The sequence below is a fragment of the Salvelinus fontinalis genome, chromosome 16 (genome assembly GCF_029448725.1).
Source record: "Salvelinus fontinalis isolate EN_2023a chromosome 16, ASM2944872v1, whole genome shotgun sequence".
In the NCBI taxonomy this organism is placed as follows: domain Eukaryota; kingdom Metazoa; phylum Chordata; class Actinopteri; order Salmoniformes; family Salmonidae; genus Salvelinus; species Salvelinus fontinalis.
The window spans coordinates 36,355,751-36,383,124 of NC_074680.1; the positions used below are offsets into that span (position 1 = coordinate 36,355,751).

Consider the following 27,374-nt stretch of genomic DNA (forward strand, 5'->3'; position numbering starts at 1 on the left):
AAAGCACTGTAAGGAATTGATGTCAATTATATTACTCTCGCCACATACTAAGAAGTGTTTCGGCAGGCCAGCAGCACATAAAATAATAAAGTGAATTCTTACACAGTAGATGGCAGGACCTGTAGTCATACATGTCCTAAATGATTTAGGTTCCCTACAGAGCTGTACAAATTGAATGTCCAAATTACCACCTCAGCTAGACATACAGTAGGTTACATTTTAAAGATTAGAACACATTCTATAATTCCCTGGACCAAGAGTGTGTAAAGGCATAGACTAGTATATACTATAAATAACCAAAGAGATTATAGATACGATAACATGTATTATTTGTACATCCATGCAAGGTGGATGAACTTCAAACACAAGCATTTACGTGGTGGGAATAAACATGGCATTCAGTTGCCGAAGTGGTCTAAGGCACTGCATCGCAGTGCAAGAGGCGTACCTGGTTCAAATCCAGGCTGTATCACATTTGGCTGTGATTGGGAGTCCCACAGGGCGGCCCAGCGTTGGCTGGGGTAGGCCGTCATTGTAAATAAGAATTTGTTCTTAGCTGACTTGCCTAGTTAAATAAAGGGTCAATCATTTTTTGTATTTTTTTTATTCACTTGTATTGCAGCTATTCACACCTATAATGTTGTGCTGACTTGTCCAGACTCACACTGACATTATTCTGTGCAGTAATAGTTTGCCTAAGGGTCTGAGCTGCCTAGGAGGCAGCATTCAAGCAGAGAGGGAGAGGGCTGGTGTATCTCTCATGATTTAAACACTATGGATGGATAGAGGAAGGAAGGGAGAGAGGACACTAGGGAGGGAGGACGCAGGGTGAGGAGGGAAAAATGCTGATCTCCACAGAGCGAGCAGGGGCTGCTGAGGGGAGAGGAACCCTCAGAGGGACAAGGTACTGATGCCTGGCTAGAGAGGAGAGGAGAGGAGAGAGAGGGGGGGGGGGCTCCCTCAGGGCCAGAATTGCCAGAGAGAGACAGAGATAGAATGGGGGAGAGGAGACCTCCCTTAGGGCCAGGATTGCTCTTTCCTTTTGCTGAAGGTGAAGAATGAAGTGGAATGGAAACTCCTGCCCAGCTCCTTCTCCCTCATGTTAATCAGAGGTTGGTCTAGCTCCCTCTATCTCATATTAGTCATGGTTGGTCTAGCTCCCTCTATCTCATGTTAATCATGGTTGGTCTAGCTCCCTGTATCTCATGTTAATCTTGGTTGGTCTAGCTCCTTGTCCTCCATGTTAATCAGTGGTCGGTCTAGCTCCTTCTCCATGTTAATCAGTGGTCGGTCTAGCTCCTTCTCCATGTTAATCAGTGGTTGGTCTAGCTCCTTGTCCTCCATGTTAATCATGGTTGGTCTAGCTCCTTGTCCTCCATGTTAATCAGTGGTTGGTCTAGCTCCTTGTCCTCCATGTTAATCAGAGGTTAGTCTAGCTCCTTGTCCTCCATGTTAATCAGTGGTTGGTCTAGCTCCTTGTCCTCCATGTTAATCAGAGGTTAGTCTAGCTCCTTGTCCTCCATGTTAATCATGGTTGGTCTAGCTCCTTGTCCTCCATGTTAATCAGAGGTTAGTCTAGCTCCTTGTCCTCCATGTTAATCAGAGGTTAGTCTAGCTCCTTCTCCAAGTTAATCAGTGGTTGGTCTAGCTCCTTGTCCTCCATGTTAATCAGAGGTTAGTCTAGCTCCTTGTCCTCCATGTTAATCAGTGGCAGTGGCATATTATGATACACCATGTACTTAGTATGAACTGAAATAAAACATTTGACTCAAATGTTAGTCATCTTTCAATAGTAGTTAGTCACCTTAACTTTCTACAGTCCACCGCTACCTCTAATGCCGACCCACAGCAGTAGGGTACAAGGGGTCCCTTAGTCGGATTCCCTGAGTAGAAGAGGTGGAGGCGGACCACTCTCCATGTGACCCGCTCACTTAAATCTCTAATGAGCCTGGCAGACATTCAATGAATAATAATGTTCTTAAAGGTGCACTTTGCACTGTCTCCACCGTAGCGATGGCCCTTTATACAGTATGCTGGTATATTATGGCCTTTCATAGGATTGAGTAGAGAGGGTACATAGGGCACAGTGCTACACGTAATGCCCCATCGTCCCTGGGATGGTTCCATGGATTACATGACCAGGCTTTTCCCAGGACGCCCTCAGAGTAGGACCGCCGCTAAGGACCCCCTCACACCCAAATCCCAGTTCATTTCTATTGGTTCAGGCAGGTCAGGGCTTTGAGCAGGAAGCTCTCTGCTGAGCCCTAAACCTGAACAGGGTGCCTCATTAATATTACTGGTCTGACATATAGCCAATGCTATGAAGCATGAGACTGGGAGGGGGGTGGTGAACCAGTGGCGTCCTCATTAAGAACAACCTTTTCCACCCATATTTCTCCTCCCCCTACCTACCCTGCCATTCCTACCTCTCCACCTACAGTATCTCCTCTCCCCTCCTGCTCGTTCTCCACCACCTCCACTCACCCCCTCCCTTCCACCTCCTCTCGCTCTACCTCCTCCATGTCCTCCCTCCCTCTGCCTTTTCCTCCAAAGTAAAATCTTGAGTGAATGAAACAGAATCTGGTTCAAATTCAATTAAGAGACTCGAAAATGGGTCAAGTTCATGTTAATGAATTCCTAAATAATTAGTTGCCCAGTAGGGTGTGACTGAGGTAAGATAGAGAGGAGAGAGGCAGCATGACCTCCAGGGGTCAATCCCAGACCCAGTGTCCCAGGGGAGCCCGTCACAGGACACACTTCATTTGCCAAGTGTCCTGCATTAATGTTTACATTGGAACACAGCCTCTGTCATCACAGTGCCGCACACACACACCACACATCTGTAACACAGGGGCTGTGTGCAAGCTCCCAGTGCACTGACGTGTGTGTATTGTTTGTGTGTGCATGTGTGTAGGGATGGGTATCTCTTGTTATTGGCATCCAGTTCACCCTCTGTCAGAAGCAGTGTACGTAGAGTGTAGAGTTTCCTAGTGAAACAGAGGAGTTGAGAGTAGGTCTAGTGTCTGTCGTGTAGACAGTTCTTGCATTGGGCATGTTGCCATGCCGATAATGACAGGTATTTTCCCCCTTGCGTTCTAATGCAGCTGACTGGGGAGTGGGGCAAAAGCTGAGGAGGTTAACCTATATGTGTTCCATAATGCATGAGGATCTTGAAAGAGATGGTATATGTTTGGCTGTCACAGTTCTGTCTCTCTCTTTCTTTGTCCCTCTGTAACATTCGTTGTTTGAAGGAGACCAAGGCGCAGCGTAATTTGTGGTCATCATATTTATTTAAATGAAAACCAGCAACAAAATAACAAAGTGAAACCAAAATGAACGTACCGTTCCGTAGGCTACAAGAGCTGTACAAAAACAAGATCCCACAACATAGGTGGGAAAACAGGATACCTAAGTATGATTCCCAATCAGAGACAACGATAGACAGCTGCCTCTGATTGGGAACCACACTCGGCCAAACACAAAGAAATGCAAAACATAGAATGCCCACCCCACATCACACCCTGACCTCACCAAATAGAGAAAGGAAACGGCTCTCTAAAGTCAGGGCGTGACACCCTCTCTCTCTCTGTATCTAATTCTCCCCCTCTCTCTAATTCCCTCTGTCTCTCTCAAATAGCCCCAGGGACCTGCTAGCTAGAGGAACCCAGAACCTTGTTCCTGTTGGGAAGATGATAAACCTCCTCCACTGAGCAGAAACCTACTGATATTTGACCATTAACGCACGAGTAGGTACACATAGTGATGTCTAATCTGTTGGGTTTTTTCCTCTCCCCCCGGAAGTGAATTCTTTTTTAATCTGATGCAAATGGATTGTGTAAACAAGGGAGTGTGTTTTGTTTTCCTCCAACCTCAGCCCAACTCAACACAATCCATAATGACAAAAGGGAACGCAGGGGAAGGAGGGTGGAGAACGGGGGGAAGGATGGCTGAGGGGCAATCTTACAGATCCCATTCCCCCGCTTGCTATAGGAGCCGCCTCGCTTTTTGATTAAGATCCAATCATCCCCCCTTTGACAGATCTTGAATGTAAAGTACACCAACAGGCCAAGATTTATGGGAAGATAAGCGGAGGCTGGGGCGAGAGCCGAACAACAACAGCAGCCACAGTACTAATGGTCCCTCTTAGAGGAACAGATCATATCAAGACAGAGCCTAGCGTACGGGGTATGCTAGCTTGGACACTAGGCTATTCATTCCTCACATTGAGTATTATCACAAAGAAGGTAGCCACCAAACTGGATCTCCTCCCTTTGGAACACGATTGATAAATTTTTGCCAGCAGCTCAGTTTTCACCGTTTTAAATTTTGACAAGAATTTATTTTTCTCAATAGAGTACTCTACTCGGGGGAAGTTTGTCTCAGTATACTCATTGATATACCATAGCTCCTTGAATGTGTCTCTAAGGGAGCAGTAACAATGTCAGAGGCACTTTTTAATAAAAAGCTTTTTTGGGACATTAGTAAAGCTCACCATTATCTTCATCAGTTTCATAGTTCCAACCATCTCAGGGGCCATAGCTGCCGTTAATCCCATTTATCAGATCACAAGACTGGAACACAGAACACAGAACAAGCCCATAACCAAGCCAACCATGACACAGACCCAAGAACCAAAACACATCCAGGATACATATCCAAACCCAAAAACCTGAACTCCAGCCAGAACCAGATGCAGGACAGAAACACAAACACCAGCCCAGAACTCCCAGCCTGGGGAGATGTTGAGTACGTCCCAAATGGTACCCTATTACATATTATAGTGCACTGCTTTTGACCTGGGGTCCACAGATCTCTGGTCAAAAGTAGTGCACTATACAGGCCATTTGAAACGCATTCTGTCTTCTTCCCTCCATGTCCTTCCCTGCCAAGTCCTACCAACAGTGGTCATATTAATCACACATACAGAACAGATAGGAAGCGAATTACCCTATTGGAGTGAAAAATGACCCTGCCCACAATCTCTCAGCCATTCGTTAAAGATATGTTGTAAACATTTCCAAAGCAGAAAAATGGTGATTAAAGATATACAATTTAATTAAGTTCCAATTAGCCTACAAATGGCACCCTATTTCCCTACTGCACTAGTTTTGACCAGAGTCTTATTGGCCCATGTCAAATGTACAGTACTAAATAGGGAATAGGGTGCCATTTGCGATGAAACCATAATGTTGTTTACATTATGTGAATGCACAGTGCAGCAGTAGAACGCCAGTGGGCAGTTTCTCTTCTCTCTTTCCATCAAATCCACTGGATGCTTAGCATCTGTTCAATATCTCTCCTAGCATCTAACCTCCCTTGTTTTCCTTGTGTAGCACCAATGTTTTAGGATGCGCTAGCTAGCCTATATCACTGCCCAGATCACATGTATAGGCGGTGTGGTGAGAATTTCAGTTAGAAATGCCTTTTAAGTCCCTTAACAGACCATATGCTGATTCAGGTTCAGTATGCCTGGTAGGTCTGAGGGGAACTGGATGTGGCGTAACAAAACAGCCTTCAAAAGATTGACAAGAGAGGGATAAAAGAGCCTTTGGGTGAAGGTCTCCAAGAGCACAACATCCCTCCATCCCCGCTCTTCTCACTTCATTCCTGGGATCCCAACACACTAGATAAACACTGACATATTACTCTGTTGATTAAAAATGACATATACACACAGATTCCAGACAGGCCGCAATTTGCATTCACATTTGCCTCTCTATTTCCACTGCTTCTCTTTACATGACTCCTAATAATCTAAATAAAACATCTTTATTTTTGCATTTAAAGGGGCAGTCTGCAGTTGCTACATCTATTGACTAATAAATCAATTATATGTACCCATTAATTATTGAAGAATATAACTTATAACCTCATTAGCTATAATGCTTATATCATTGGATTTCAATCCTTGCATCCAGAACTCTGTCTATGAATTTGAAAGTGGTTACATTTCTCCAGCCCCATCCCTCAGCTTTTTAGTGAAACAGTGGCAGGGGAACGCTTTGTTATTGGTTCAACAGCTCATTGCCCCTTTAAGCCTCAGTCTTGGATATATTCCTCTTTTTTGACAGTATGCAAATCTCCTTTTCTTCCATTATTCAAATGTTGATACTTACACACCTGTAACCGACACTGTTTGGTATAAAGGACAATTAAAGAGTGCAGACGGCCTTCTATAATTCCTAGAACGCTTCCAAAAGGCTAGCTGTGAGTAAGAAGCTGTCAGTTGGATTTTATGTCAACAAGTAGGGAAAGTTTGGAGAGAAGAGAAGAAGACAAGCATACAATAAAAGAGAAAAGCTGGTATGTGGTTCGGTATTATCAACCTAAATTACCTACACGAAGGCATGATAACAAGTTTACATGTGTAGCCTGAAGAAAGTAGACCCAGCACAGGACATAAACTAATTTGGGGTTGTTTATTCTGTCGAAGCTTAATTTTAAAATAGGATAATGTAGAAGGGAAATCACCACAAGATGAAGTCACCATAAAGTAAAGTTCAGTCTAAATCACAATCAAGTTAAATAAATATGTTAGTAAACTGCATAAAAACAATCTGAGTACAATAAGTACAGAGTGAAATGCATAAACAGTAGTGGCTCTGCTCTGAACACACTGTCCACGTAATACCCTAAAACCACATGGAACAGTAGATCCTCATCTCACCCATACAGCAGCTCATCAACTCCACACTGGTATTCAGCTAGAAAGAAGCTAACATCCTCATGTCAATCAATCTAAAGTAACGTTGGACCCCACGATGGATTTCAACAGCTATCCAGTGTAATTGCTAGCTCTCACACCTTATTATGGATCTTTAAAGTGACAGTGTCATCTAGTGGATATAAATGAATGCAGCTACGCGCTTTTACCACCTGGCTACATTCTCCCCTACTACAAAGTCCATGTCCTCGGTGACTTAGCACAACTTCTCTTACAGCTTCTCTGAAGAATACAGTACCCAGACTAGTTTTAACCTGGGACAACACTTCAGGACTGAATGAAACTGCATTATTGCAAGCTGATTTAGGAACTTTATATGGGTTAGTGTGTACCCCAGCGTTTGCTCTGGTACTTCTGCATGGAGCAGGAAAAGGCACTTCAATATCTGGTTCATTCACAGAATCATCTGCATGAGCTGGCTCAGAACCATCTTGTTCCTCAGTAACATCTTCATCTTCTTCTCTACCGGAAAAATAACTGTCACTATCAGCGTTACCCACAGGTTCTGTGTTTTCCTCTCTAGTTACCTTAGAATCTGAGACTTCCTCTAACACTACAAACTCAGGAGTAGAAGGCTCTGGCAAAGACTTAACAGAAGGGGTGATGGGGTTACTGGCACACTGTTCTTCACTAGCCTAGGAGCAGAGACAGGATGGTCACTCACACATGGCCTTAGATTAACCCTATGAACCATTTTTACAGGCCCAGCCTCTACAGGCTTGAATGCATCTGCAGTACCCTGAACCTCGCTCCCTCTGTACACAGTAGGACCCCAAGCATCCTGAATCTTGTTTCTACCCTTAGGTCTGTGGCGTGAGTAAACCAGCTGGCCTACTGACAGTACACTTTGTCTTTGTGAAGTTCAACTCTCTCTGCTGTTTTTCGTTCTGTGTACTCTCTTGCTCTTTCATGTGCCTTGTTCAAACGCTCCTGGGTGAACAACCAACCAGACATGTTTCTTGTCGAGCACCTTCTCTTAACCTAACAAAGCACCAACAGGAAGGTGTGGATGGACCCCGAAAAGCAGGTAGTACGGCAAGTACCCAGTGGTGGAATGGGGCGTCACATTGTAGGCATACACCAACTAAGGTAATTGCTCAGGCCAACTGAGCTTCCTTAATGGAGGCAGCGTGCGCAGGAGATCGTGGAGCATTCTATTAAACCTCTTGCACTTAGCGTTTCCCTCATGGTAATGGGGGGCCGTGCAGGTTTTCTTGGCTCAATAAAGCTTCCACAACTCGGCGATGACTTCACTCTCTAAATGTCTCCTTCAGTCAGAGTGCAATCCCTTAGGTACCCCATACTTCATGAACCACTCCTTGAAAAGGACCTTAGCTGTATTATCCACTTTCTGGTCACGAGTAGGGAACGCCTGTGTGAACTTAGTGAAAACATCCGTTACCACAAACACATTCTCACAACCACCAGACGCAGGTTCAAGGATGGTGAAATCCACTACAACAACTTCAAAGGGCCGTGAAGCTAGGGTTTCATTGGTGCCTGTATTTTGGGCTGTGGCATCTTTGTCAGAAAACATCTCTGGCATTTCTTCACCCACTGCTCAACATCTTCATACAGCCCAACCCAGAAACATCTCTGTCTAAGTACGTTCTGTGTGCATTCTATCCCCTGGTGTCTCATCCGATCATGTACACTTTCAAATACTGGTTCTTTCAAGCAAGCTGGCAACTGGAGCTGGTGACATTCACCTACTTAGGTGTCCTTAATCATACGGTACAACAACCTCATTTACTCAATGCCACTGCTTCAGCATGGACATAAGTTAACTTAATCCTGACCTCTCCTTGTGAATAGGTTTTTTCTGTCTGTCTCAAAACTTCCAGAACTCGCTGAGTGTAGGGTCTATGTCCTGAAACTTGCGTAACTCATCTTTAGAGTAACCACCACGAAGTGCTGGTGTGTTACCCTGAGACTCACTACTCACTCACAGCCACCCTGGCTGCTGAGGCTCAAATCTGTCTGATCTAACAGCACTTGGTTCCTGTTGTCACTAAGTATGGTTCCAGAGCTGTCCCTTTTTGAATGACATTGCAAATTGCCACACAATCGTCATACTCGGCATCATCATTACCAGGCGCAGGCTCAGGCTCCCCTGCAAACGGCTGCCTAGAGAGGGCATCTGCAGCGGTACCAACGTTAGCTAGCTAGATCTGCCTAACTTTAATTGTTCATAATCCAGTTATGGAATCTGCACAGTAGCTAGCTAGCTGCCTATAGTGATGTCTGTATGAAGAACTATTTTGTTTCGCTAGTTTGTAGTTAAAACTGTCAATGCACGATTGTCATCATAGGTGGGAGGCTCTGAGAGTCGGCATAGATTAGACAAGTGAACACTTTAGGGGTTGTTAGCTACATAAAAATAAAATGTCACTGAACCAATCGGGTCTGCTGTCTATTTTTCAGGCTAGAGACCATGTTGCGGAGCCTTCGGTGGGCAAGCGGTCATTTGATTGATGAAGAGATGGCCAGCAATCTAATACTGTTGTAGAGGAGTTCCTGCAAGAGGCAAAGGACATGCAACGGAAATCTTACCAAGATGGCAAGTTGTAACATTTGAATAATATTTTTGTACGGCATGTGTGGCAAAGCCTGAGATTGTATCATTTTACTTGTCCTGTGTTGTTCCTGATTAATGTATCTTTTGTGTAATTTTTGTATTTAGTTTATTACAGCTCTTCAGGTACTACTCACTGTTGTCAGACGCTCAGCTGGATGAGAGGATCAAAGAGCTGATTGGGCAGAATGAAGAACTTGGTGCAGAGTCTGTGAGGGCACGCTTAAGAGGGTCAGACAGAGTATGATCCGTGTCAACTCCTAAGGAGCTGCAAGGAGAGCCATGCAGCAGTGGCTACACCAGAGGCAGTACAGAGTTGCAGGCCCAAATTCTTTGTGGCACATCGAAGGGCAACCATAAACTAATCCGGATAGTGCATATGCTTAGGCCTCCTGAACACTCCATGTTTATGCAATCTTAACATCGTTAAAAAAAACGAATGATTTATCTGGTTCTATGGTCATGAAAGAATTGTGGCCCTATTCTTGGGTATACAGTCCCTTCAGAAAATATTTACACCTCTTGACTTTTTCCACATTTTGTTTTGGTACAACCTGAATTTAAAATTGATTAAATTGAGACTTTGCCACTGGTCAACACACAATACCCTATAATGTCAAAGTGGAATTATGTTTTTTGAATTTTTTACTAATTCATTTAAAAATAAACAGCTGAAATGTCTTGAGTCAAAAGAAATTCAACCCTTTTGTTATGGCAAGCCAAAATACTAAGTTCAGGAGCACAATTTTGGAATGACTACCTCATCTCAAGGCACTGTAACTGTAATAATGATATCGATAATAAAAACAGAATGGCGTCACTATAAGAGAAAAACACGTTTTTGTAAAACAAATGTATCTTGTTTTTTAGGTGGAGGATTGTTATCCATGGTGCTGTGGATGGTTACAGCAGACTTGTTGTGTTTCTGAAGGCCTCTGACAACAACAGGAAGCAGCCATCACCAGCTACGGAGTACCATCCCGGGTGAGATGTGACCGGGGTGGTGAAGCGTATCTGTGCCTTCGTGGAGCAGTTCAGGGGTGATGACAGGAGCACTCACAACCAGAGGATAGAGCGGCTGTGGGGGGACATCTGGCATGGAGTCTCCAACATTTACCATGACGTATTCACCTTCTTGGAAACGGAGCAGATCATCGACATCAACAATGAGGTGCACCTCTGGGCACTGCACTTTGTATCAGTTGAACCACCATGGGCTGAGGACTGAACAATGTCAGTCAGCTCTGCAATTGTTCATCTCAGGTTCCCCGACAACGCAGAGGGCCAATCTGACAGCAGAAAGGGTTTTGTTCGCCCCAGCTTCAAGCACCATCACCTCTCAAGCCACCACCTCAGCTCCTCCAACCAACATCACCTCAGCTCCTCCAACCACCACCACCTCAGCTCCTCCAACCAACACCACCTCAGCTCCTCCAACCAACATCACCTCAGCTCCTCCAACCAACATCACCTCAGCTCCTCCAACCAACACCACCTCAGCTCCTCCAACAAACACCACCTCAGCTCCTCCAACCAACACCACCTCAGCTCCTCCAACCAACATCACCTCAGCTCCTCCAACCACCACCACCTCAGCTCCTCCAACCAACACCACCTCAGCTCCTCCAACCAACATCACCTCAGCTCCTCCAACCAACATCACCTCAGCTCCTCCAACCAACACCACGTCAGCTCCTCCAACCAACATCACCTCAGCTCCTCCAACCAACACCACCTCAGTTCCTCCAACCAACACCACCTCAGTTCCTCCAACCACCAACACCTCAGCTCCTCCAACCAACACCACCTCAGCTCCTCCAACCACCACCACCTCAACTTCTCCAACCACCACCACCTCAGCTTCTCCAACCAACACCACCTCAGCTCCTCCAACCAACACCACCTCAGTTCCTCCAACGACCACCTCCGCTCCTCCAACCACCACCACCTCAGTTCCTCCAACCAACTCCACCTCAGCTCCTCCAACCAACATCACCTCAACTTCTCCAACCACCACCACCTCAGCTCCTCCAACCAACACCTCAGCTCCTCCAACCACCGCCACCTCAGCTCCTCCAACCACCACCACCTCAACTTCTCCAACCACCACCACCTCAGCTTCTCCAACCACCACCTCAGCTCCTCCAACAAACACCACCTCAGCTCCTCCAACCAACACCACCTCAGCTCCTCCAACCAACATCACCTCAGCTCCTCCAACCACCACCACCTCAGCTCCTCCAACCAACACCACCTCAGCTCCTCCAACCAACATCACCTCAGCTCCTCCAACCAACATCACCTCAGCTCCTCCAACCAACACCACGTCAGCTCCTCCAACCAACATCACCTCAGCTCCTCCAACCAACACCACCTCAGTTCCTCCAACCAACACCACCTCAGTTCCTCCAACCACCAACACCTCAGCTCCTCCAACCAACACCACCTCAGCTCCTCCAACCACCACCACCTCAACTTCTCCAACCACCACCACCTCAGCTTCTCCAACCAACACCACCTCAGCTCCTCCAACCAACACCACCTCAGTTCCTCCAACGACCACCTCCGCTCCTCCAACCACCACCACCTCAGTTCCTCCAACCAACTCCACCTCAGCTCCTCCAACCAACATCACCTCAACTTCTCCAACCACCACCACCTCAGCTCCTCCAACCAACACCTCAGCTCCTCCAACCACCGCCACCTCAGCTCCAACCAACTCCACTTCAGATTCTACAACCACCACCACCTCAACTTCTCCAACCAACACCACCTCAGTTCCTCCAACCACCACCACCTCAGCTCCTCCAACCACCACCACCTCCTTCTACAACCACCACCACCTCAACCTCTCCAACCACCACCACCACCACCTCAGCTTCAGCAACCAACATCACCTCAGCTCCTCCAACCAACACCTCAGCTACTCCAACCACCGCCACCTCAGCTCCAACCAACTCCACCTCAGATTCTACAACCACCACCACCTCAACTTCTCAAACCAACATCACCTCAGCTCCTCCAACCAACACCACTTCAGCTCCTCCAACCACTGCCGCCGCAGCTCTTTGTTGGTCGGAAGGGGTGATTGTGCCACAAATCCAATTCACCATCAGCAACATACAGATGGAACTGTTGCGGACAACAAATCCATTGGAAGGCCCCAGAGGTAGCCTGGTAGTTGACATTCTACACAGGGTTATGGCAGTTATATCTTCAGCGCCACTCGTTCCTACTCCAACCTAACTTACTACACCCCTGATACTCGACTAATGGGACGAGGGATTGGACGCTATATCTTCAGCACCACTCGTTCCTTTGAATAAGTTCATTTTTATAATACTGTTTGAAATGTTAAGGACTCATATTTTTCAGTCCTTGAATCAGTTCACCAATAATGACTCTCAGTGACACACACACACACACACACACACAAATGCATGCACGCGCACACACACACATGCATGCATGTGCACAAACACAAGCACAAACATACACACACACACACACACACACACACACACACACACACACACACACACACACACACACACACACACACACACACACACACACACACACACACACACACACACAATGGAGGTGACCACTGGGGTCCAGTTAGCCCTGCCCTGGGTTGCTGCTGCCACCACAGGTATTATATTACAGTTTTTTTCAATTGTTTAAGCACAATTTTGATAACAGGGCCCGGTTTCTCAAAACACTACACACAATTAGCACAACCCTACACCAAAGTAGCACAACACTTCAGATCATTTGCAAAATGGAACACTTTTGTCAAAACTATACACGACTTCATAAAAATAATATTTTGTTACCATACGAAACACACACATTTCATATGACTTCAATCTTTTTGAACCAGTTACACACTGCTGTTGCTAATCTAAAACACTTTTAGCAAGTCTAATTGTCAGTGATTAGAGTAGTGTAAATGAAGTACACAGAGAAAGTGCAACTATACAAACACTACACAAGACCAACGCTGCAGACTGAGGAAAATATCATTTATTTCTCTCCATATACCCAAATCAGTCAACATGTCAACATGGAGAATCACAACAAAACATGTCCCAGTTTTCATGCTACTACAGTAGTGTGCATAACACTGTTAGCTCAGCAAACAGACAAACGTACAATACTGTATCCAGTACAGGTTACAATTACAGTAAATTACAACAACAACAAACATCAAAAATAATCAGAAAAAAACTGACAATATTGTACAGAAAATACTACAGTAAACATACTATACATTATCTCTTCGCCTAGCTGGATCTGGCCAGAGAATTTCATCAACATCACAAGCAATATCGTCATTAGCAAGACAACGCGGGAAGAACCGTCTTGAATGTCGAATCCATCCTTGCACAGCTGCGGCGTCGACTTGGTCACAGGCGTCCTCCATGGCCTGAATGAGGGGTACCTCAGCCTGGGGCTGGAGATCGTAAACCTTCCACCGCCATGCAGAGAAAAACTCTTCGATAGGGTTTAGAAACGGAGAGTATGGTGGAAGGTATAGTACTGTCAACTGTGGATGGTGTTGAAACCAGTTCTGGACCAAAGCAGAGCGGTGGAATGACACATTGTCCCAGAAGACCGTGTATTGCATCTGGTGCATTTCATTACCTACTGTGACGATGTGGTGCAATCGGTCCAAAAATGCGAGAATGTGAGGTGTGTTGTAAGGGCCCATTTTGGCATGACGGAGGACAACCCCATGCTGTGAAATGGCAGCGTAAAGGGTGATGTTACCCCCACGTTGCCCTGGGACATTGATTATAGCCCTGTGGCCAATGATATTTCTGCCTCGCCTTCTTGCTTTTGTGAGGTTGAACCCTGCCTCATCAGTATACAGTATATTAATTCATGCAGGATTTCCTCACCATCCATCTGCAAAACGCCCTGAAATACAGTGAAAGACAAGATTGTGTAGTTCAGGATAGGTCTAGTATACAGTCAATGTAAAGAAGTCATGTGTGCAGTATGCAACATCACAGTGCTAAAGTGAACAATACAAACCTCCACATACTCATGCCGCAGCCGTTTGACCCTCTCTGAATTCCGCTCAAAAGGCACTCGATAAAGTTGTTTCATTTGAACCTGATGTCTTTTCAGGATGCGTGCCAGTGTTGACTGAGAGACCTGATGGACATTATTGAAAATGGCATGTTCACCGATAATGTTGGCTTGTAGTTCTCTGAGCCTGATAGCATTATTGGCCAAAACCATGTCTATTATCTCTCTCTCTTGTTCTTGCGTGAATATGGGCCCCCTTCCTCCTTGTCGTTCCCGACCCTCAATCCTATGTAGAGAATAATACATGTAACTTACTGTACAATGTCACAGGAATTGGTATCACAAGTGCTGATATGGTGCATACAATAAGCGGCTGATTACTGTAACTGTAGACAGATCTTATTTTACCTGTTTTCCTGTCGAAAAGTGACATTATGACAGATGCCACTGTATATCTGCTAAGATTTGGCTGAACTCTCAGTCCAGCCTCCCTCAGCGTCAATCCGTGGTTCACAACATGGTCCACTAGTGTTGCACGAATGTCATTTGATAAGTTTGGTCCTCTTCTTCTTTGTGCACATTCTCCTCCTGCTTCAGGTCTTCCTCGACCTCTGACTCTGACTCGGCCTCTGCCTCGGCCTCTGCCTCTTCCTCTACCTCCTTCTCTGCGTACTCCTCCTCTCACCCTCACTCTTCTTCTGACTCCTTCCATTTTGGTTGAAGGCAGGTGAACCTACCTCCTGCATTTTTATAGTGCTTAAACCTGATTGGTGTGTCTACAATTTAGCATTCATGTGTTTGTGCACCTGATGGCTGTGTTTAACAGATTGGCTCATAGGTGTTGTAATTTGACAGTCAGTGCTTTTGAATTGCAAGGAAGTGACATTATGATATACTTCTGTGTCTGATGTATACAAGTGTGTTTAGTGTTTTGCAAATCACTGTGTGTAATGTTTTGCAAATAGTGTGAAGCTGACAATGTGCTTACAGTTGTGCAGATCTAGCCTTGTGTTTTGCTCCTTGAGTGTAAGGTTTTGCTAATTGTGGGAAAAGTTCAATTGTAGTGTGTCAGCAATCGTAAAAAAACTGTAATTCAGGAGCTGTAAGGCTGTGTGTAAAGAAGCTTGAACCCACCGTGCCACAGCCACCAAGGTCAGACACACATTTAACTACCAAGCCTTTATAAAGGGAGTGCTTTTCCTGCTGCCTGTATGTTTTCACATCGTCACCAGGGCTCAAAATAAATCAAAATTGTTGGTAGCACTGGTGCTCACTACTTTTAAAAAGTTAGGAGCACCACATAACATTTAGGAGCACCACAAAATAAGATTTTTAAATTGATTGAGATACAGTCTTTATTGGCCTATATAAATTCTAGATGTGCACTAGAAACAAATATGTAACCCTGCATAGACATTTGTTTACAGTTTTTTACAATCACTTTGGCACTAATTTCAGAAGCCTTGATGTCATTTTTCAAAACTCTAGACACAAAACTCACAACTGATAATGAAAATGCAGATTCTTCAATTCTAATACTTTTTCCAGTTGCTTGGATACAATACACATAAAGCTAAGATCATTTGTTCATTAAACTAAAATCACCTGTTCAAAATAACACAACTTAACATTGGAAAGCCCCAGAGGTATTACCATTTCAAATGGCAATTCACACATTACATGTGAGATGACTGTCTATTCATTTCATTACAATGATCAAACTATCAATTGATAGAACTGCTCAAAATGATAAGTAACTGTTGCATTACTCTTAATGCATAGTTTTATGGAAACTGACAAACAATATTCCATGTTTAGATCATGAAAGGTTCAGGATAATGAGATCCATTGACACCAATTATACCGTGGAACATGAACCAATTGGACGACATTATCATTCTTTATCAGACACTTCTCTGGTCCCATGTATCACTTTTCCAGACCATGTTTTCAGATTTGACATTACTGTACACTCACCGACCACTTTATTAGGTACACCTATCTAGTACTGGGTAGGACCCCCTTTTGCCTCCAGAACAGCCTGAATTATTCACAGTGTTGTACGTTAATTAAGAGATGCCCTTCTGCACATCATTTGTGTACTTTCTGTTAGCTTGAATGAGCCTGGACATTCTCCTCTGACCTCTCTCATTAACAAGGTGTTTTTTCCCACAGAACTGCCGCTCACTGAATGTGTTTTGTTTATCGCACCATTCTCTGTAAACTCTAGAGACTGTAGTTCATAAAAATCCCAGGAGGGCAGCTGTTTCTGAAATGCTGGAATCACCACATGTGGCACCAACTGTCACGATCGTCGGAAGCATACTCGGACCAAAGCGCAGCGTGATCTGGGTTCCACATATTTATTCCATGAAACGCACAAAAACAATAAAGAAAAAACGACACGTGAAGCTATGGAGTGCTCACAGGCAACTACACATAAACAAGATCCCACAAAAACCAGTGGGGAAATGGCTGCCTAAATATTATCCCCAATCAGAGACAACACTAAACAGATGCCTTTGATTGGGAACCATACCAGGCCAACATGAAAATAAAACAACCTAGATTACCCACCATAGTCACACCCTGACCTAACCAAAAAGGAGAATAAAAAGGCTCTCTATGGTCAGGGCGTGACACCAACAATCATATCACGATCAAAGTTGCTTAGATTACGCATCTTGCCTGTTCTAATGTTTGGTCGAACAACAACTAAAGCTCTCTACTCTATATACTCTATATATTAAGTTGCAGGCAGCCACATTATTTGCTGTTCGAAGGAGCAGGCTATTTGCGTTTACACTCAGGTGTACCTAATAAAGTGGCCAGTGGGTGTATGTATGCAGGCCCTTGTAATTGCTTTTCCAACACTGACAACTCGTTCCTGATGATTGATTTCACATTGTGGTACGAGTATATAGTGAAATGAGTGGTATCCACCTACAACAACTTAGCGATAACATGGAGCCGGCAGGTGATCCAGGTCACAATAGAGGTCAAGCAGTGGGAGGAGGAAGACGAGGAAGACGTGGTGGTCAAAGGAGTGGCAGGGGACAAGCACCCCTTCGCAGAGGTGGTGGTCGGCCTCATTTGAGAGGTGTGGGGGATCATGGTAGAGGACAAGGCCACGGTCCAAGACAGTGGCAGCAACAGCAAAGAGTGTCCAATGAAATCCGAGCAATAGTTGTAAATCATGACAATGACTGAGGCAGCTCCAATGAGTCAGCCAAACCTCAGAAGATCAACCCTGGCCTCAATCATCAGAACTTTCCACAATGAGAACCGGTAAGTCTTCAGCATGCACTAAACATTAGGCTACTCTCAATTGTCAAATGACTGTATCCTGCATGTCAATGTGTACTACAGAGTAGGTGATGTGACTAAATGTGTTCTTACTGTAATTTTCCCTGCAGAACTGAGACTAAGCCAAATAGGGGAGGCAGAGGCAAAATTCTGATTGACCAACGAGCCGGCTGTGGTCAATTTGGTTCGGGCCAGAAATTATATTCGCCTTACAGAAATTTGGCAGCACATCTTGGACAATGACGACATGTTCAACAATGTGGAAGCCATAAATTTGCAGTCTATTGCACGCATGCTGAAAAGGCAACAGGTGTCTCTAAAACAGCTATACCGTGTGCCTTTTGAAAGAAATGCAGACAGAGTGAAGCAACTGAGGACTGAGTATGTTCAGGTATGTTCAGTTTCAAGATGCCTGTTGTGAAAAATTCCCCCAAAATTCTATCGTTGTAATCAGTTATTCTCTTTACAAAATGTATTTTTAGAGGGTGATGGAGCCGGATGCTGATGAAAACCATCACAAATTCCTCTTTTTGGATGAGGCAGGCTTCAACCTGGCCAAGACAAGGAGGAGAGGTCAGAATTTCATTGGCCAGCCGGCAACCATCCAAGTACCTAGACAACGTGGGGCAAACATCACCATGTGTGCGGCTATATCGGAAGATGATGTGGTGGGAGCTCTCCTTGTAACCTTCCTTGATGAGCTAAATCAGGTCATAGAGCTAATGGCGTGACCTATGTCATTGTGTGGGACAATGTCAGGTTCCACCATGCTCAAATGGTGCAAGCATGGTTTCAGGCCCATCCACAATTTACCACCCTGTACTTACCCCCAAAATCTCCTTTCCTTAACCCGATTGAGGAATTATTTTCCATATGGAGGTGGATGGTACATGATAGACGCCCTCACAAACAAGCCACCCTTCTCCAGGCCATGGATGACGCATGCAATGACATCACGGCAGACCAGTGTCAGGCCTGGATTCGGCATGCCCAGAGATTCTTCCCAAGATGTTTGGCTAATGAAAACATCCATTGTGATGTGGATGAGAACCTGTGGCCAAATGCACAAGATAGGGTTGAGGGAAATATAGAAGTACAGTAATCATTCCTTTGTTTTGCATTTTACAGTAAGCCAGGTGAGGAACACTGCAGCTGACGTTTTACTGTAGTTTTTTACTTTTTTGTAGCTAATAATTTTTGCTTTGATTCAAAGAAACCTATGTTGGGATTTTATTGTATTTCATCAATACATTTCAGATTGTTTTAACTGATTCCACTGTGTCTGTAGAAATCTCTCTACTAGTTATTTTTTTACATTTTATTTTACATTTTATTTTATTTCACCTTTATCGTCTTAGTGATCCCTTCACGCGCCAATCCCGTTAGCGGGATAGATTTGATAACATCCAGTGAAATTGCAGAGTGCCAAATTCAAACTACAGAAATATCAATATTAAACATTCACTAAAATATAAGTGTAATACATCAAAATAAAGGTTAACGTCTTGTTAATCCAGCCGCTGTGTCAGATTTCAAAAAGGCTTTACGGCGAAAGCAGACGATGCGATATTCTGAGGACAGCGCCCCACATACAAACACATGAATATATATATTTCAACCAGGCAGTTGCAACACAAAAGTCAGAAATAACGATATAATAAATGCCTTACCTTTGAAGATCTTCTTTTTGCAATCCCAAATGTCGTTGGTCGTTTTGGTCGTTTTGTCCAATAAATTCCTTGTTTATATCTCCAAAATGTTCATTTATTTGGCGTGTTTGATTCAGAAATACACTGGTTCCAACTCGCCCAACATGACTACAAAGTATCTAATAAGTTACCTGTAAACTTGGTCCAAACATTTCAAACAACGTTCCTAATCCAACCTCAGGTATCCTAAAATGTAAATAATCGATAAAATTTAAGACGGGATAATCTGTTTCAAATACCGAAGACGCTTTGCCTGTTTGATGGTTCGTCGCAGGGCATAGCAGGATTTCTTATAAACTTCCGTGTTAGAGTCCTGCACCTTGAAAGCGGCAGCTCTACCCTTTAGCTCAGTGCAAATGTTGCCTGTAATCCATGGCTTCTGGTTGGGGTATGTACGTACGGTCACTGTGTGGACAACGTTCTCGATGCACTTATTGATAAAGCCAGTGACTGATGTGCTGTACTCCTCAATGCCATCAGAAGAATCCCGGAACATGCTCCAGTCTGTGCTAGCAAAACAGTGCTGTAGTTTAGCATCTGCTTCATCTGACCACTTTTTTATAGACCGAGTCACTGGTGCTTCCTGCTTTAATCTTTGCTTGTAAACAGGAATTAGGAGGATAGAGTTGTGGTCGGATTTATCAAATGGAGGGCGAGGGAGAGCTTTGTACACGTCTCTGTGTGTGGAGTACAGGTGATCTAGAATTTTTTTCCCTCTGGTTACACATTTAACATGTTGATGGAAATTTGGTAGAACTGATTTAAGTTTCCCTGCATTAAAGTGTCCGGCCACTAGGAGTGCAGCCTCTGGGTGAGGGGTTTCCTGTTTGCTTATTTCCTTATACAGCTGTCTGAGTGCGGTCTTAGTGCCAGCATCTGTCTGTGGTGGTAAATAAACAGCCAGGAAAAGTATAGCTGAAAACTCTCTAGGCAAGTAGTGTGGCCTGCAATTTATCACAACATACTCTACAGGCGAGCAAAATCTAGAGACTTCCTTAGATTTCGTGCACCAGCTGTTGTTTAAAAATATGCACAGACCCCCCCCCCTCGTCTTACCGAAGTGTACTGTTCTATCTTGCCGGTGCAGTGTATATCCCGCTAGCCACGATTCAGCCCTGATATCCAGAAGCTTTTTTTTGCCGTAAGATACGGTTGCAGAAACATTAAGTACAAAATAAGTTACAAATAACGTGAAAAAAAACACATAATAGCACAATTGGTTGGGCGCCCGTAAAACTGCTGCCATTTCTACCGGCGCTAAATTTGACCAATAGAAACTCTTGTTTGCAACCGTTGGACTAATGATTACACCCTAGATCAGCTAGATGCGATCCAGATTGAGCAAGGCGGTATTGAATGTGTCAATGTCTGTCCCCTTGGTCACTCAAATTTCTCTTCACCTGAGCACCATCGTGATGGTTATAGGGAAAATGTTCCTATCATGTAGTAGCCTAAACCAATCGATGTTACATTGAGCTGGGTGATTGGAATATGAATGACATTCATCCAATATGCTGTAATAGAAATAAGGCCATGCAAAAAAAACGATTATCCTCCCTCATCTTAAACGGAACCGACCGCCACTGTGACTGACCAAGGGGATGAAGGAATGCAAGTAGTTTTAGAATGGCCTACAACATGGTTTATGAATGTAAAATGTGGCCTGCCAATGGAGATGCATCCAGCTGCAGCGCCATTGCGCAATAGAAGGAAGAAAAAACATAGCGCAGGTAATATGGGCCACAACTTTTGAACAGTTTGAGCTAAAGACAAGCAGTATTCTCTATAGTAATGATGCAAGCACCAAGGTCACGAATCTGCTGGCTTTTTTTCTAGGGCACTCGTAAACAGCAGTACAGTGAAGCCTAATCATTACAACAATTATTATCTGGCAGATTTTCTTCTAAGCACGCTGGTGCTCCCAAATACAAATTCCAAGCTGCACAGCAAAATATTTAGGAGCATGTGCAACCAAAATGTTCGCACCTTAGAGCCGTGATCGTCACACATCTGTTAAACTTAGCATAGCCATGAAAGGAGAACTTTACATGTGTATCATAGTTTTAAATAATATTTATACTAAACAGAAATTTATATTAGTAGTGCTTCCTCTATGTTGATATACAAGAGTTTATCAACACAGCAGAGAGAATAGACATTTGTGTCTGACGTGCTAGTCGTGTTCAATGCAGATCATTTGCCACCAGTCCAGGAATTTGGAGAGTGTAGTGGGGTAATATTTGATATATATGCATATTATGTACACCTCACATGCAACCGATAATAAGACTAGCTATGCAATTAGTCTATTGAAATGTTGGATTCACATACAAGGCATAAAGCTTAAGTTACAAAGCATTAACAAGCATTACCATGCAAAACTCTAGTCATGATCAGGGAGAGGGAGGGAGAGGGAGAGGGAGAGGGAGAGGGAGAGGGAGAGGGAGAGGGAGAGGGAGAGGGAGAGAGAGAGAGAGAGAGAGAAATCTCACCAGCGCAGGTCAGGAACAAAGAAGAGAAAGGGGACAATGGACCTAAAATCCTTTTATAAGCATCTGACTTGTTTGGATAAACAAATTGAGTTGTTGACCAATAGCATTACTGTTGAGGTAAGTTCCAATCAGACATCAGACCTACAGGATGTAAATACACAAGTGAAGAGATAACACAGAGAAGGCTGTTGTCTTCCTGAGAAGACAATAAACCCTCTTGCATAGAGTGTTGATAAGAGTCACCTTGGGGGCTGGGCGGCCCTGCATTCTGTTCAGTATTACAGTATTTGAAGTGCTAAGATATGTAGCGCTGCATTCAGTATTACAGTATTTGAAGTGCTAAGATATGTAGCTCTGCATTCAGTATTACAGTATTTGAAGTGCTAAGATATGTAGCTCTGCATTCAGTATTACAGTATTTGAAGTGCTAAGATATGTAGCTCTGCATTCAGTATTACAGTATTTGAAGTGCTAAGATATGTAGCTCTGCATTCAGTATTACAGTATTTGAAGTGCTAAGATATGTAGCTCTGCATTCAGTATTACAGTATTTGAAGTGCTAAGATATGTAGCTCTGCATTCAGTATTACAGTATTTGGAGTGCTAAGATATGTAGCTCTGCATTCAGTATTACAGTATTTGAAGTGCTAAGATATGTAGCTCTGCATTCAGTATTACAGTATTTGAAGTGCTAAGATATGTAGCTCTGCATTCAGTATTACAGTATTTGAAGTGCTAAGATATGTAGCTCTGCATTCGATGTTTGAGCATTTGAGTGCTCAGATAGACCTACAGTATGTGAGACTCTGCATTGAGTATATGGAGTATTTGAGTGCTGAGATGTGTCGTTGGTTCTTCCAGATCTAGTATTATTCTGCTGTGTGAGTGTTGTTTCCTTGGACTTGGCTTTGGTTCTGTTCTGTCTCTGAGGTCATTACAGCAGAACCTGCTGGTTGAACTACAGTCAGAGCTGCCTCTGAATTAATCACCAACTGATCCCTCTCTCTCTCTCTCTCTCTCTCCCTCTTTCTCTCTCTCTATCTCTCTCTCTCTCTATCTCTCTCTCTCTCTCTCTCTCTCTCTCTCTACCTACTTATTTTTCTCTCTTCCTCTCCCTCTTCTAACCCCCCTCCCTTTGTATCTGTGTCATATGTGGAGATTTCTTTATAGCCTTGTATTCATTATAACTCTCATGGAATCTAAGTCATGATACCCAACTTTGAATAAATATCAATAATTAAACTGTGGTGGAAATAAATGGGTTACAAATCACACAAACATTTAAACATTATTGGATGACATCAGGGCTTATATTAAACTTTCATCTGTAATAGGAGGAAGTATCTCAGAGTGCCGTGGCACTATGCTTTTAATATTTCAGCCTGTTAATATTTCATGTGTTTTCTGTATTCATGAGGCCGAGTATAACTCACTGAGTTGTCAAAATATTGAAATGATGTTGCAATAAAGACCAAAATAAAGAGACGTTGCAGTTTGTCGTAATGTATGATGCACTCCGTGACACCAACACTGTGTTTACAGTCTGCACGTTCATTAATCCATATGGTTTCTCATTATACTGTGGACATTGGGTGTATACTGAATGTCAACGGTTGTTTCGCATGACTCTCCACTATAAAGAAGGATGAATTATGACCTAGCTGCACTCCATCATAGTAACGAAGCAGCCGTCAAGCAAATATTCACGCCTCAGAGAGAGAGAGGGAAAGAGAGAGAGAGAGAGAGAGAGAGAGAGAGAGAGAGAGAGAGAGAGAGAGAGAGAGAGAGAGAGAGAGAGAGAGAGAGAGAGAGAGAGAGAGAGAGAGAGAGAGAGAGAGAGAGAGAGAGAGAGAGAGAGAGAGAGAGAGAAATAGAGGGACAATGGAAAGAAAAAGTTGGGGGGAGTGAGGAATGATATGTCACCTCATTGCATCACGTTGTTCTGAATTACACAGTCCAAACTCTTCTCTCCCCTCCCCTCTGTCTCTCCTCTCCACCCTAGGAACGCATATCTTCCTCAACAAGGACTATCCTGAAGGTGTGCGCCAGAAGAGGAAAAAGCTTATCCCAGCTATGAAAGCTGCCAGAGTGCATTGGGACATTGCTTACATCTGCTATGCCAGGCCACCCGCTGGGGGCCAACTGTGGGGACAATTCGGGACTACCCAGTGGGAGGATCCGAACTTGAAAGCCGCCGCAGCCCAAGTGATAGCGGTGGATGGACAGCTACTTCCGGGGGTGAATGACTGGCGACACCTCCATTTCCAAATCAAGAATAACCTTTTGTATCAGGTGTTGGGGGCGCACCTGGGAATGGAGAAGACCCGGGAACGGATCGCCGCCCGGTTACACTGGCCCGGGATGAGGAGGGCCGTGGAAGACTATTGTCGCAGCTGCCCGGAGTGTCAAATCACTGCCCCAAAAGCACACGTCCGAAATCCACTGGTCCCCTTACCAGGGGCGGCAGGTAGCCTAGTGGATAGAGCATTGGACTAGCAACCGAAAGGTTGTACGATCGAATCCCCGAGCTGACAAGGTACAAATCTGTACATCATAGGGGTTATTCCCCTGCTGTACTCCCTGTTCACCCACGACTGAGTGGCCAAACACAACTCCAACACACTCATTAAGGTTTGCTGACGACACAACAGTGGTAGGCCTGATCACCGACAATGATGAGACAGCCTATAGGGAGGTCAGAGAACTGGCAGTGTGGTGCCAGGACAACAATCTCTCCCTCAATGTGAGCAAGACAAAGGAGCTGATTGTGGATTACAGGAAAAGCTGGGCCAAACAGGCCCCCATTGACGGGGCTGTAGTGGATAGTGGAGCGGGTCGAGAGTTGGTGTCCACATCACCAACGAACTATCATGGTCCAAACACACCAAGACAGTTCTGAAGACGGCACAACAAAAGCTTTTCCCCCCTCAGGAGACTGAAAAGATCTGGCATGGGTCCCCAGATCCTCAAAAAGTTCTACAGCTGCACCATCGAGAGCATCCTGCCTGGTTGCATCACCGCCTGGTATGGCAACTGCTCGTCATCTGACCGTAAGGCGCTACAGAGGGTAGTGCGTACGGCCAAGTACATCACTGGGTCCAAGCTTTCTGCCATCCAGGACCTATATAATAGATGGTGTCAAAGGAAAGCCCATAAAATTGTCAGAGACTCCAGTCACAGACTGTTTTCTCTGCTACTGCACGGCAAGCAGTACCGGAGTGCCAAGTCTAGGACCAAAAGGCTCCTCAACAGCTTCTACCCCCAAGCCATAAGACTGCTGAACAATTAATCAAATGGCCACCGGACAATTTACATTGACCCCCCTTTTTAAAACGTTTTTTTATTTTATTTTATTAGTGCACGGGGACATACAGAAATGGTTTGTCGAGATCAGTGTGGAAGAACTTGACTGGCCTGCACAGAGCCCTGATCTCAACCTCATTGAACACCTTTGGGATGAATTGGAACGCCGACTGCGAGCCAGGCCTAATCGCCCAACATCAGTGATCGAACAAACTCATTTTCTTGTGGCTGAATGGAAGCAAGTCTCAGCAGCAATGTTCCAACATCTAGTGGAAAGCCTTTCCATGAAGAGTGGAGGCTGTTATAACAGCAAAGGGGGGGACCAACTCCATATTAATGCCCATGATTTTGGAATGAGATGTTTGACGAGTCAGTCAGTGTGTGTGTTTGGGTGTACGACCAGCTAGCCGTGGCACGGGGCCCCAGCCAACATCACAGAGCAGACACTTTGGTTTGCTGAACTCACATGAACAGGAAGGTGCCGCGGCGGTCCTTCATGGGCAAATCTTGTCATCAAACTTTGTCATCAAAGTCTGGTATTCTCTGGATTTATGGTGCTTTCAAGACAACTGGTAACTTGAAGAAAAAACAATTATGATGACGTCACTGATCTTCAGGTCGTAGCTCGAGAAAGAGGCCCGAGCTCCGAATTTACAATTCTGAGTTGGATGAAAGTTCAAAACGTGTTTTCCCAGTCGTAGCTCGTTTTTCCGAGTTAACAGTTGTTTTGAGTGCGGCACAAATCATGCTTCATTGAAAGCATGGCCAATGTTGAATGTTAATAATTTTAAACTAGGAAAAGAGACCCTTAACCTTAGACTTGGGACCACATAGCCACTCCACTGAATAGCAGGCTAATGATTGCTTTGCAATGATTGCAGTTAGCCACGGATTCCTTCCAAACCACTCATTGATGAATTTGTGATTTCCAACTTGTTGTGTAATGTTTATGTCCAATTGCCAATGAGCACCGATATATGTTATCTATAATTTCTCTTCATTAATTCTCTTCATATGACAAGGATTAAAAAGGATTTGTCAGTAGATTGATTCATGATGATGACTGCTAGCTGGGATTGTGAAAGTATGATGTTGACATGATCAGTCCAATTAAAGCTACTGTACATATAATGTGATTTGAGACAATTTTATCTGTGGCCAATGACCTTGACCCTTCTTGGATGGGCACTTCCATGGCAGCAGCCGAAGGGCAAATATGTTCAAGGTCTCAGCTTACACTTGGCAGTGACGTAAAGTCCCCATGAGTGAAAGAACACTGAGCCAATCACAGTGCAACGCTCCTTATTTTCAGTGCTACTCAGTGCTCAGTGCTACTTGCTCCACAAGTAGCACTGAGCTAGGCTGAAACACCTGTATTTTGGAGCTGCCTTACTCAAGGAAACAAATAAGAGACCATGTTTGCATGCGGCTTTATTAACTCAATGATATATATATTTTTTACATTGTTTGCAAACTGATATGTGACACGTATTAATGCCAAAATAACATGCAAAACAGGAAAGCGCCATTTTTTGCAAAAAATGTGGGGCTCAAAACAGGTGGGGCCCAGGCCCCACCTGCCCTGAGTGACGGGGTCGCCACTGAGTGATTGGTTAAACTCTCCTGGCGCGAAAATTCTAAAATACAGCTATGGTGCATAATTATGTCTGAAGCACCTCTCATCACTCATAATTATGTCTGAAGCACCTCTCATCACTCATAATTATGTAGGAAGACTGGAAAACATACCAAATAGTGTCTAACGGGAAGTTTCCCTTTAATGCAAGCAGGCCGGAGCATAGCCAAGTGAAGGAACGGAGCCTACTGGAAGCCCATTAATCAGTGCCTGCCTGACTGCTGCTGCTACAGTACTACTGAGGAGAGGGGGGAGGGAAATGGAGTGGAGAGGGTAGGGGAGGGGAGGAGAGGAGAGAGTATTTTGTTTTTTGGTATTTTATTAGGATCCCCATTAGCTGTTGCAAAAGCAGCAGCTACTCTTTCTAGGGTCCACAAAAAACATGAAACAGAACATTAATAGAAAAGAACAGCTCAAGGACAGAACTACATCAATAATATAAATATTTTTTAAAGGCACACGTAACCTACATATCAATATCAATACATACACAGAAACTATCTAGAGGTCAAATAGGGGAGAGGCGTTGTGCCGTGAGGTGTTGCTTTATCTGTTTTTTCAAACCAGGTTTGCTGTTTATTTGAGCAAT

The 27,374-nt window shown here is 44.3% G+C and overlaps 1 protein-coding gene across 2 annotated transcripts in view; it reads left to right on the forward strand.

Annotated features, from left to right (window-relative positions):
• LOC129813086 (transcription initiation factor TFIID subunit 1-like) overlaps positions 1–21,803 on the forward strand; it is a 44,307-nt gene extending 22,504 nt beyond the window's left edge. Inside the window, exons 2-3 of one of the 2 annotated variants that reach the window (XR_008753111.1) lie at positions 9,149–17,627; positions 17,756–21,803. Coding sequence is in view for 1 of the 2 variants with exons in the window: in XM_055865257.1 (XP_055721232.1) it covers positions 10,531–12,387 (1,857 nt within the window). In the remaining variant the exon portion in view is untranslated. Of the gene's footprint in view, positions 1–9,148; positions 17,628–17,755 lie in introns of those variants that run through there. The other variant, XM_055865257.1, reaches the window with a different exon arrangement.
• The last annotated feature ends 5,571 nt before the right edge of the window (positions 21,804–27,374 follow it).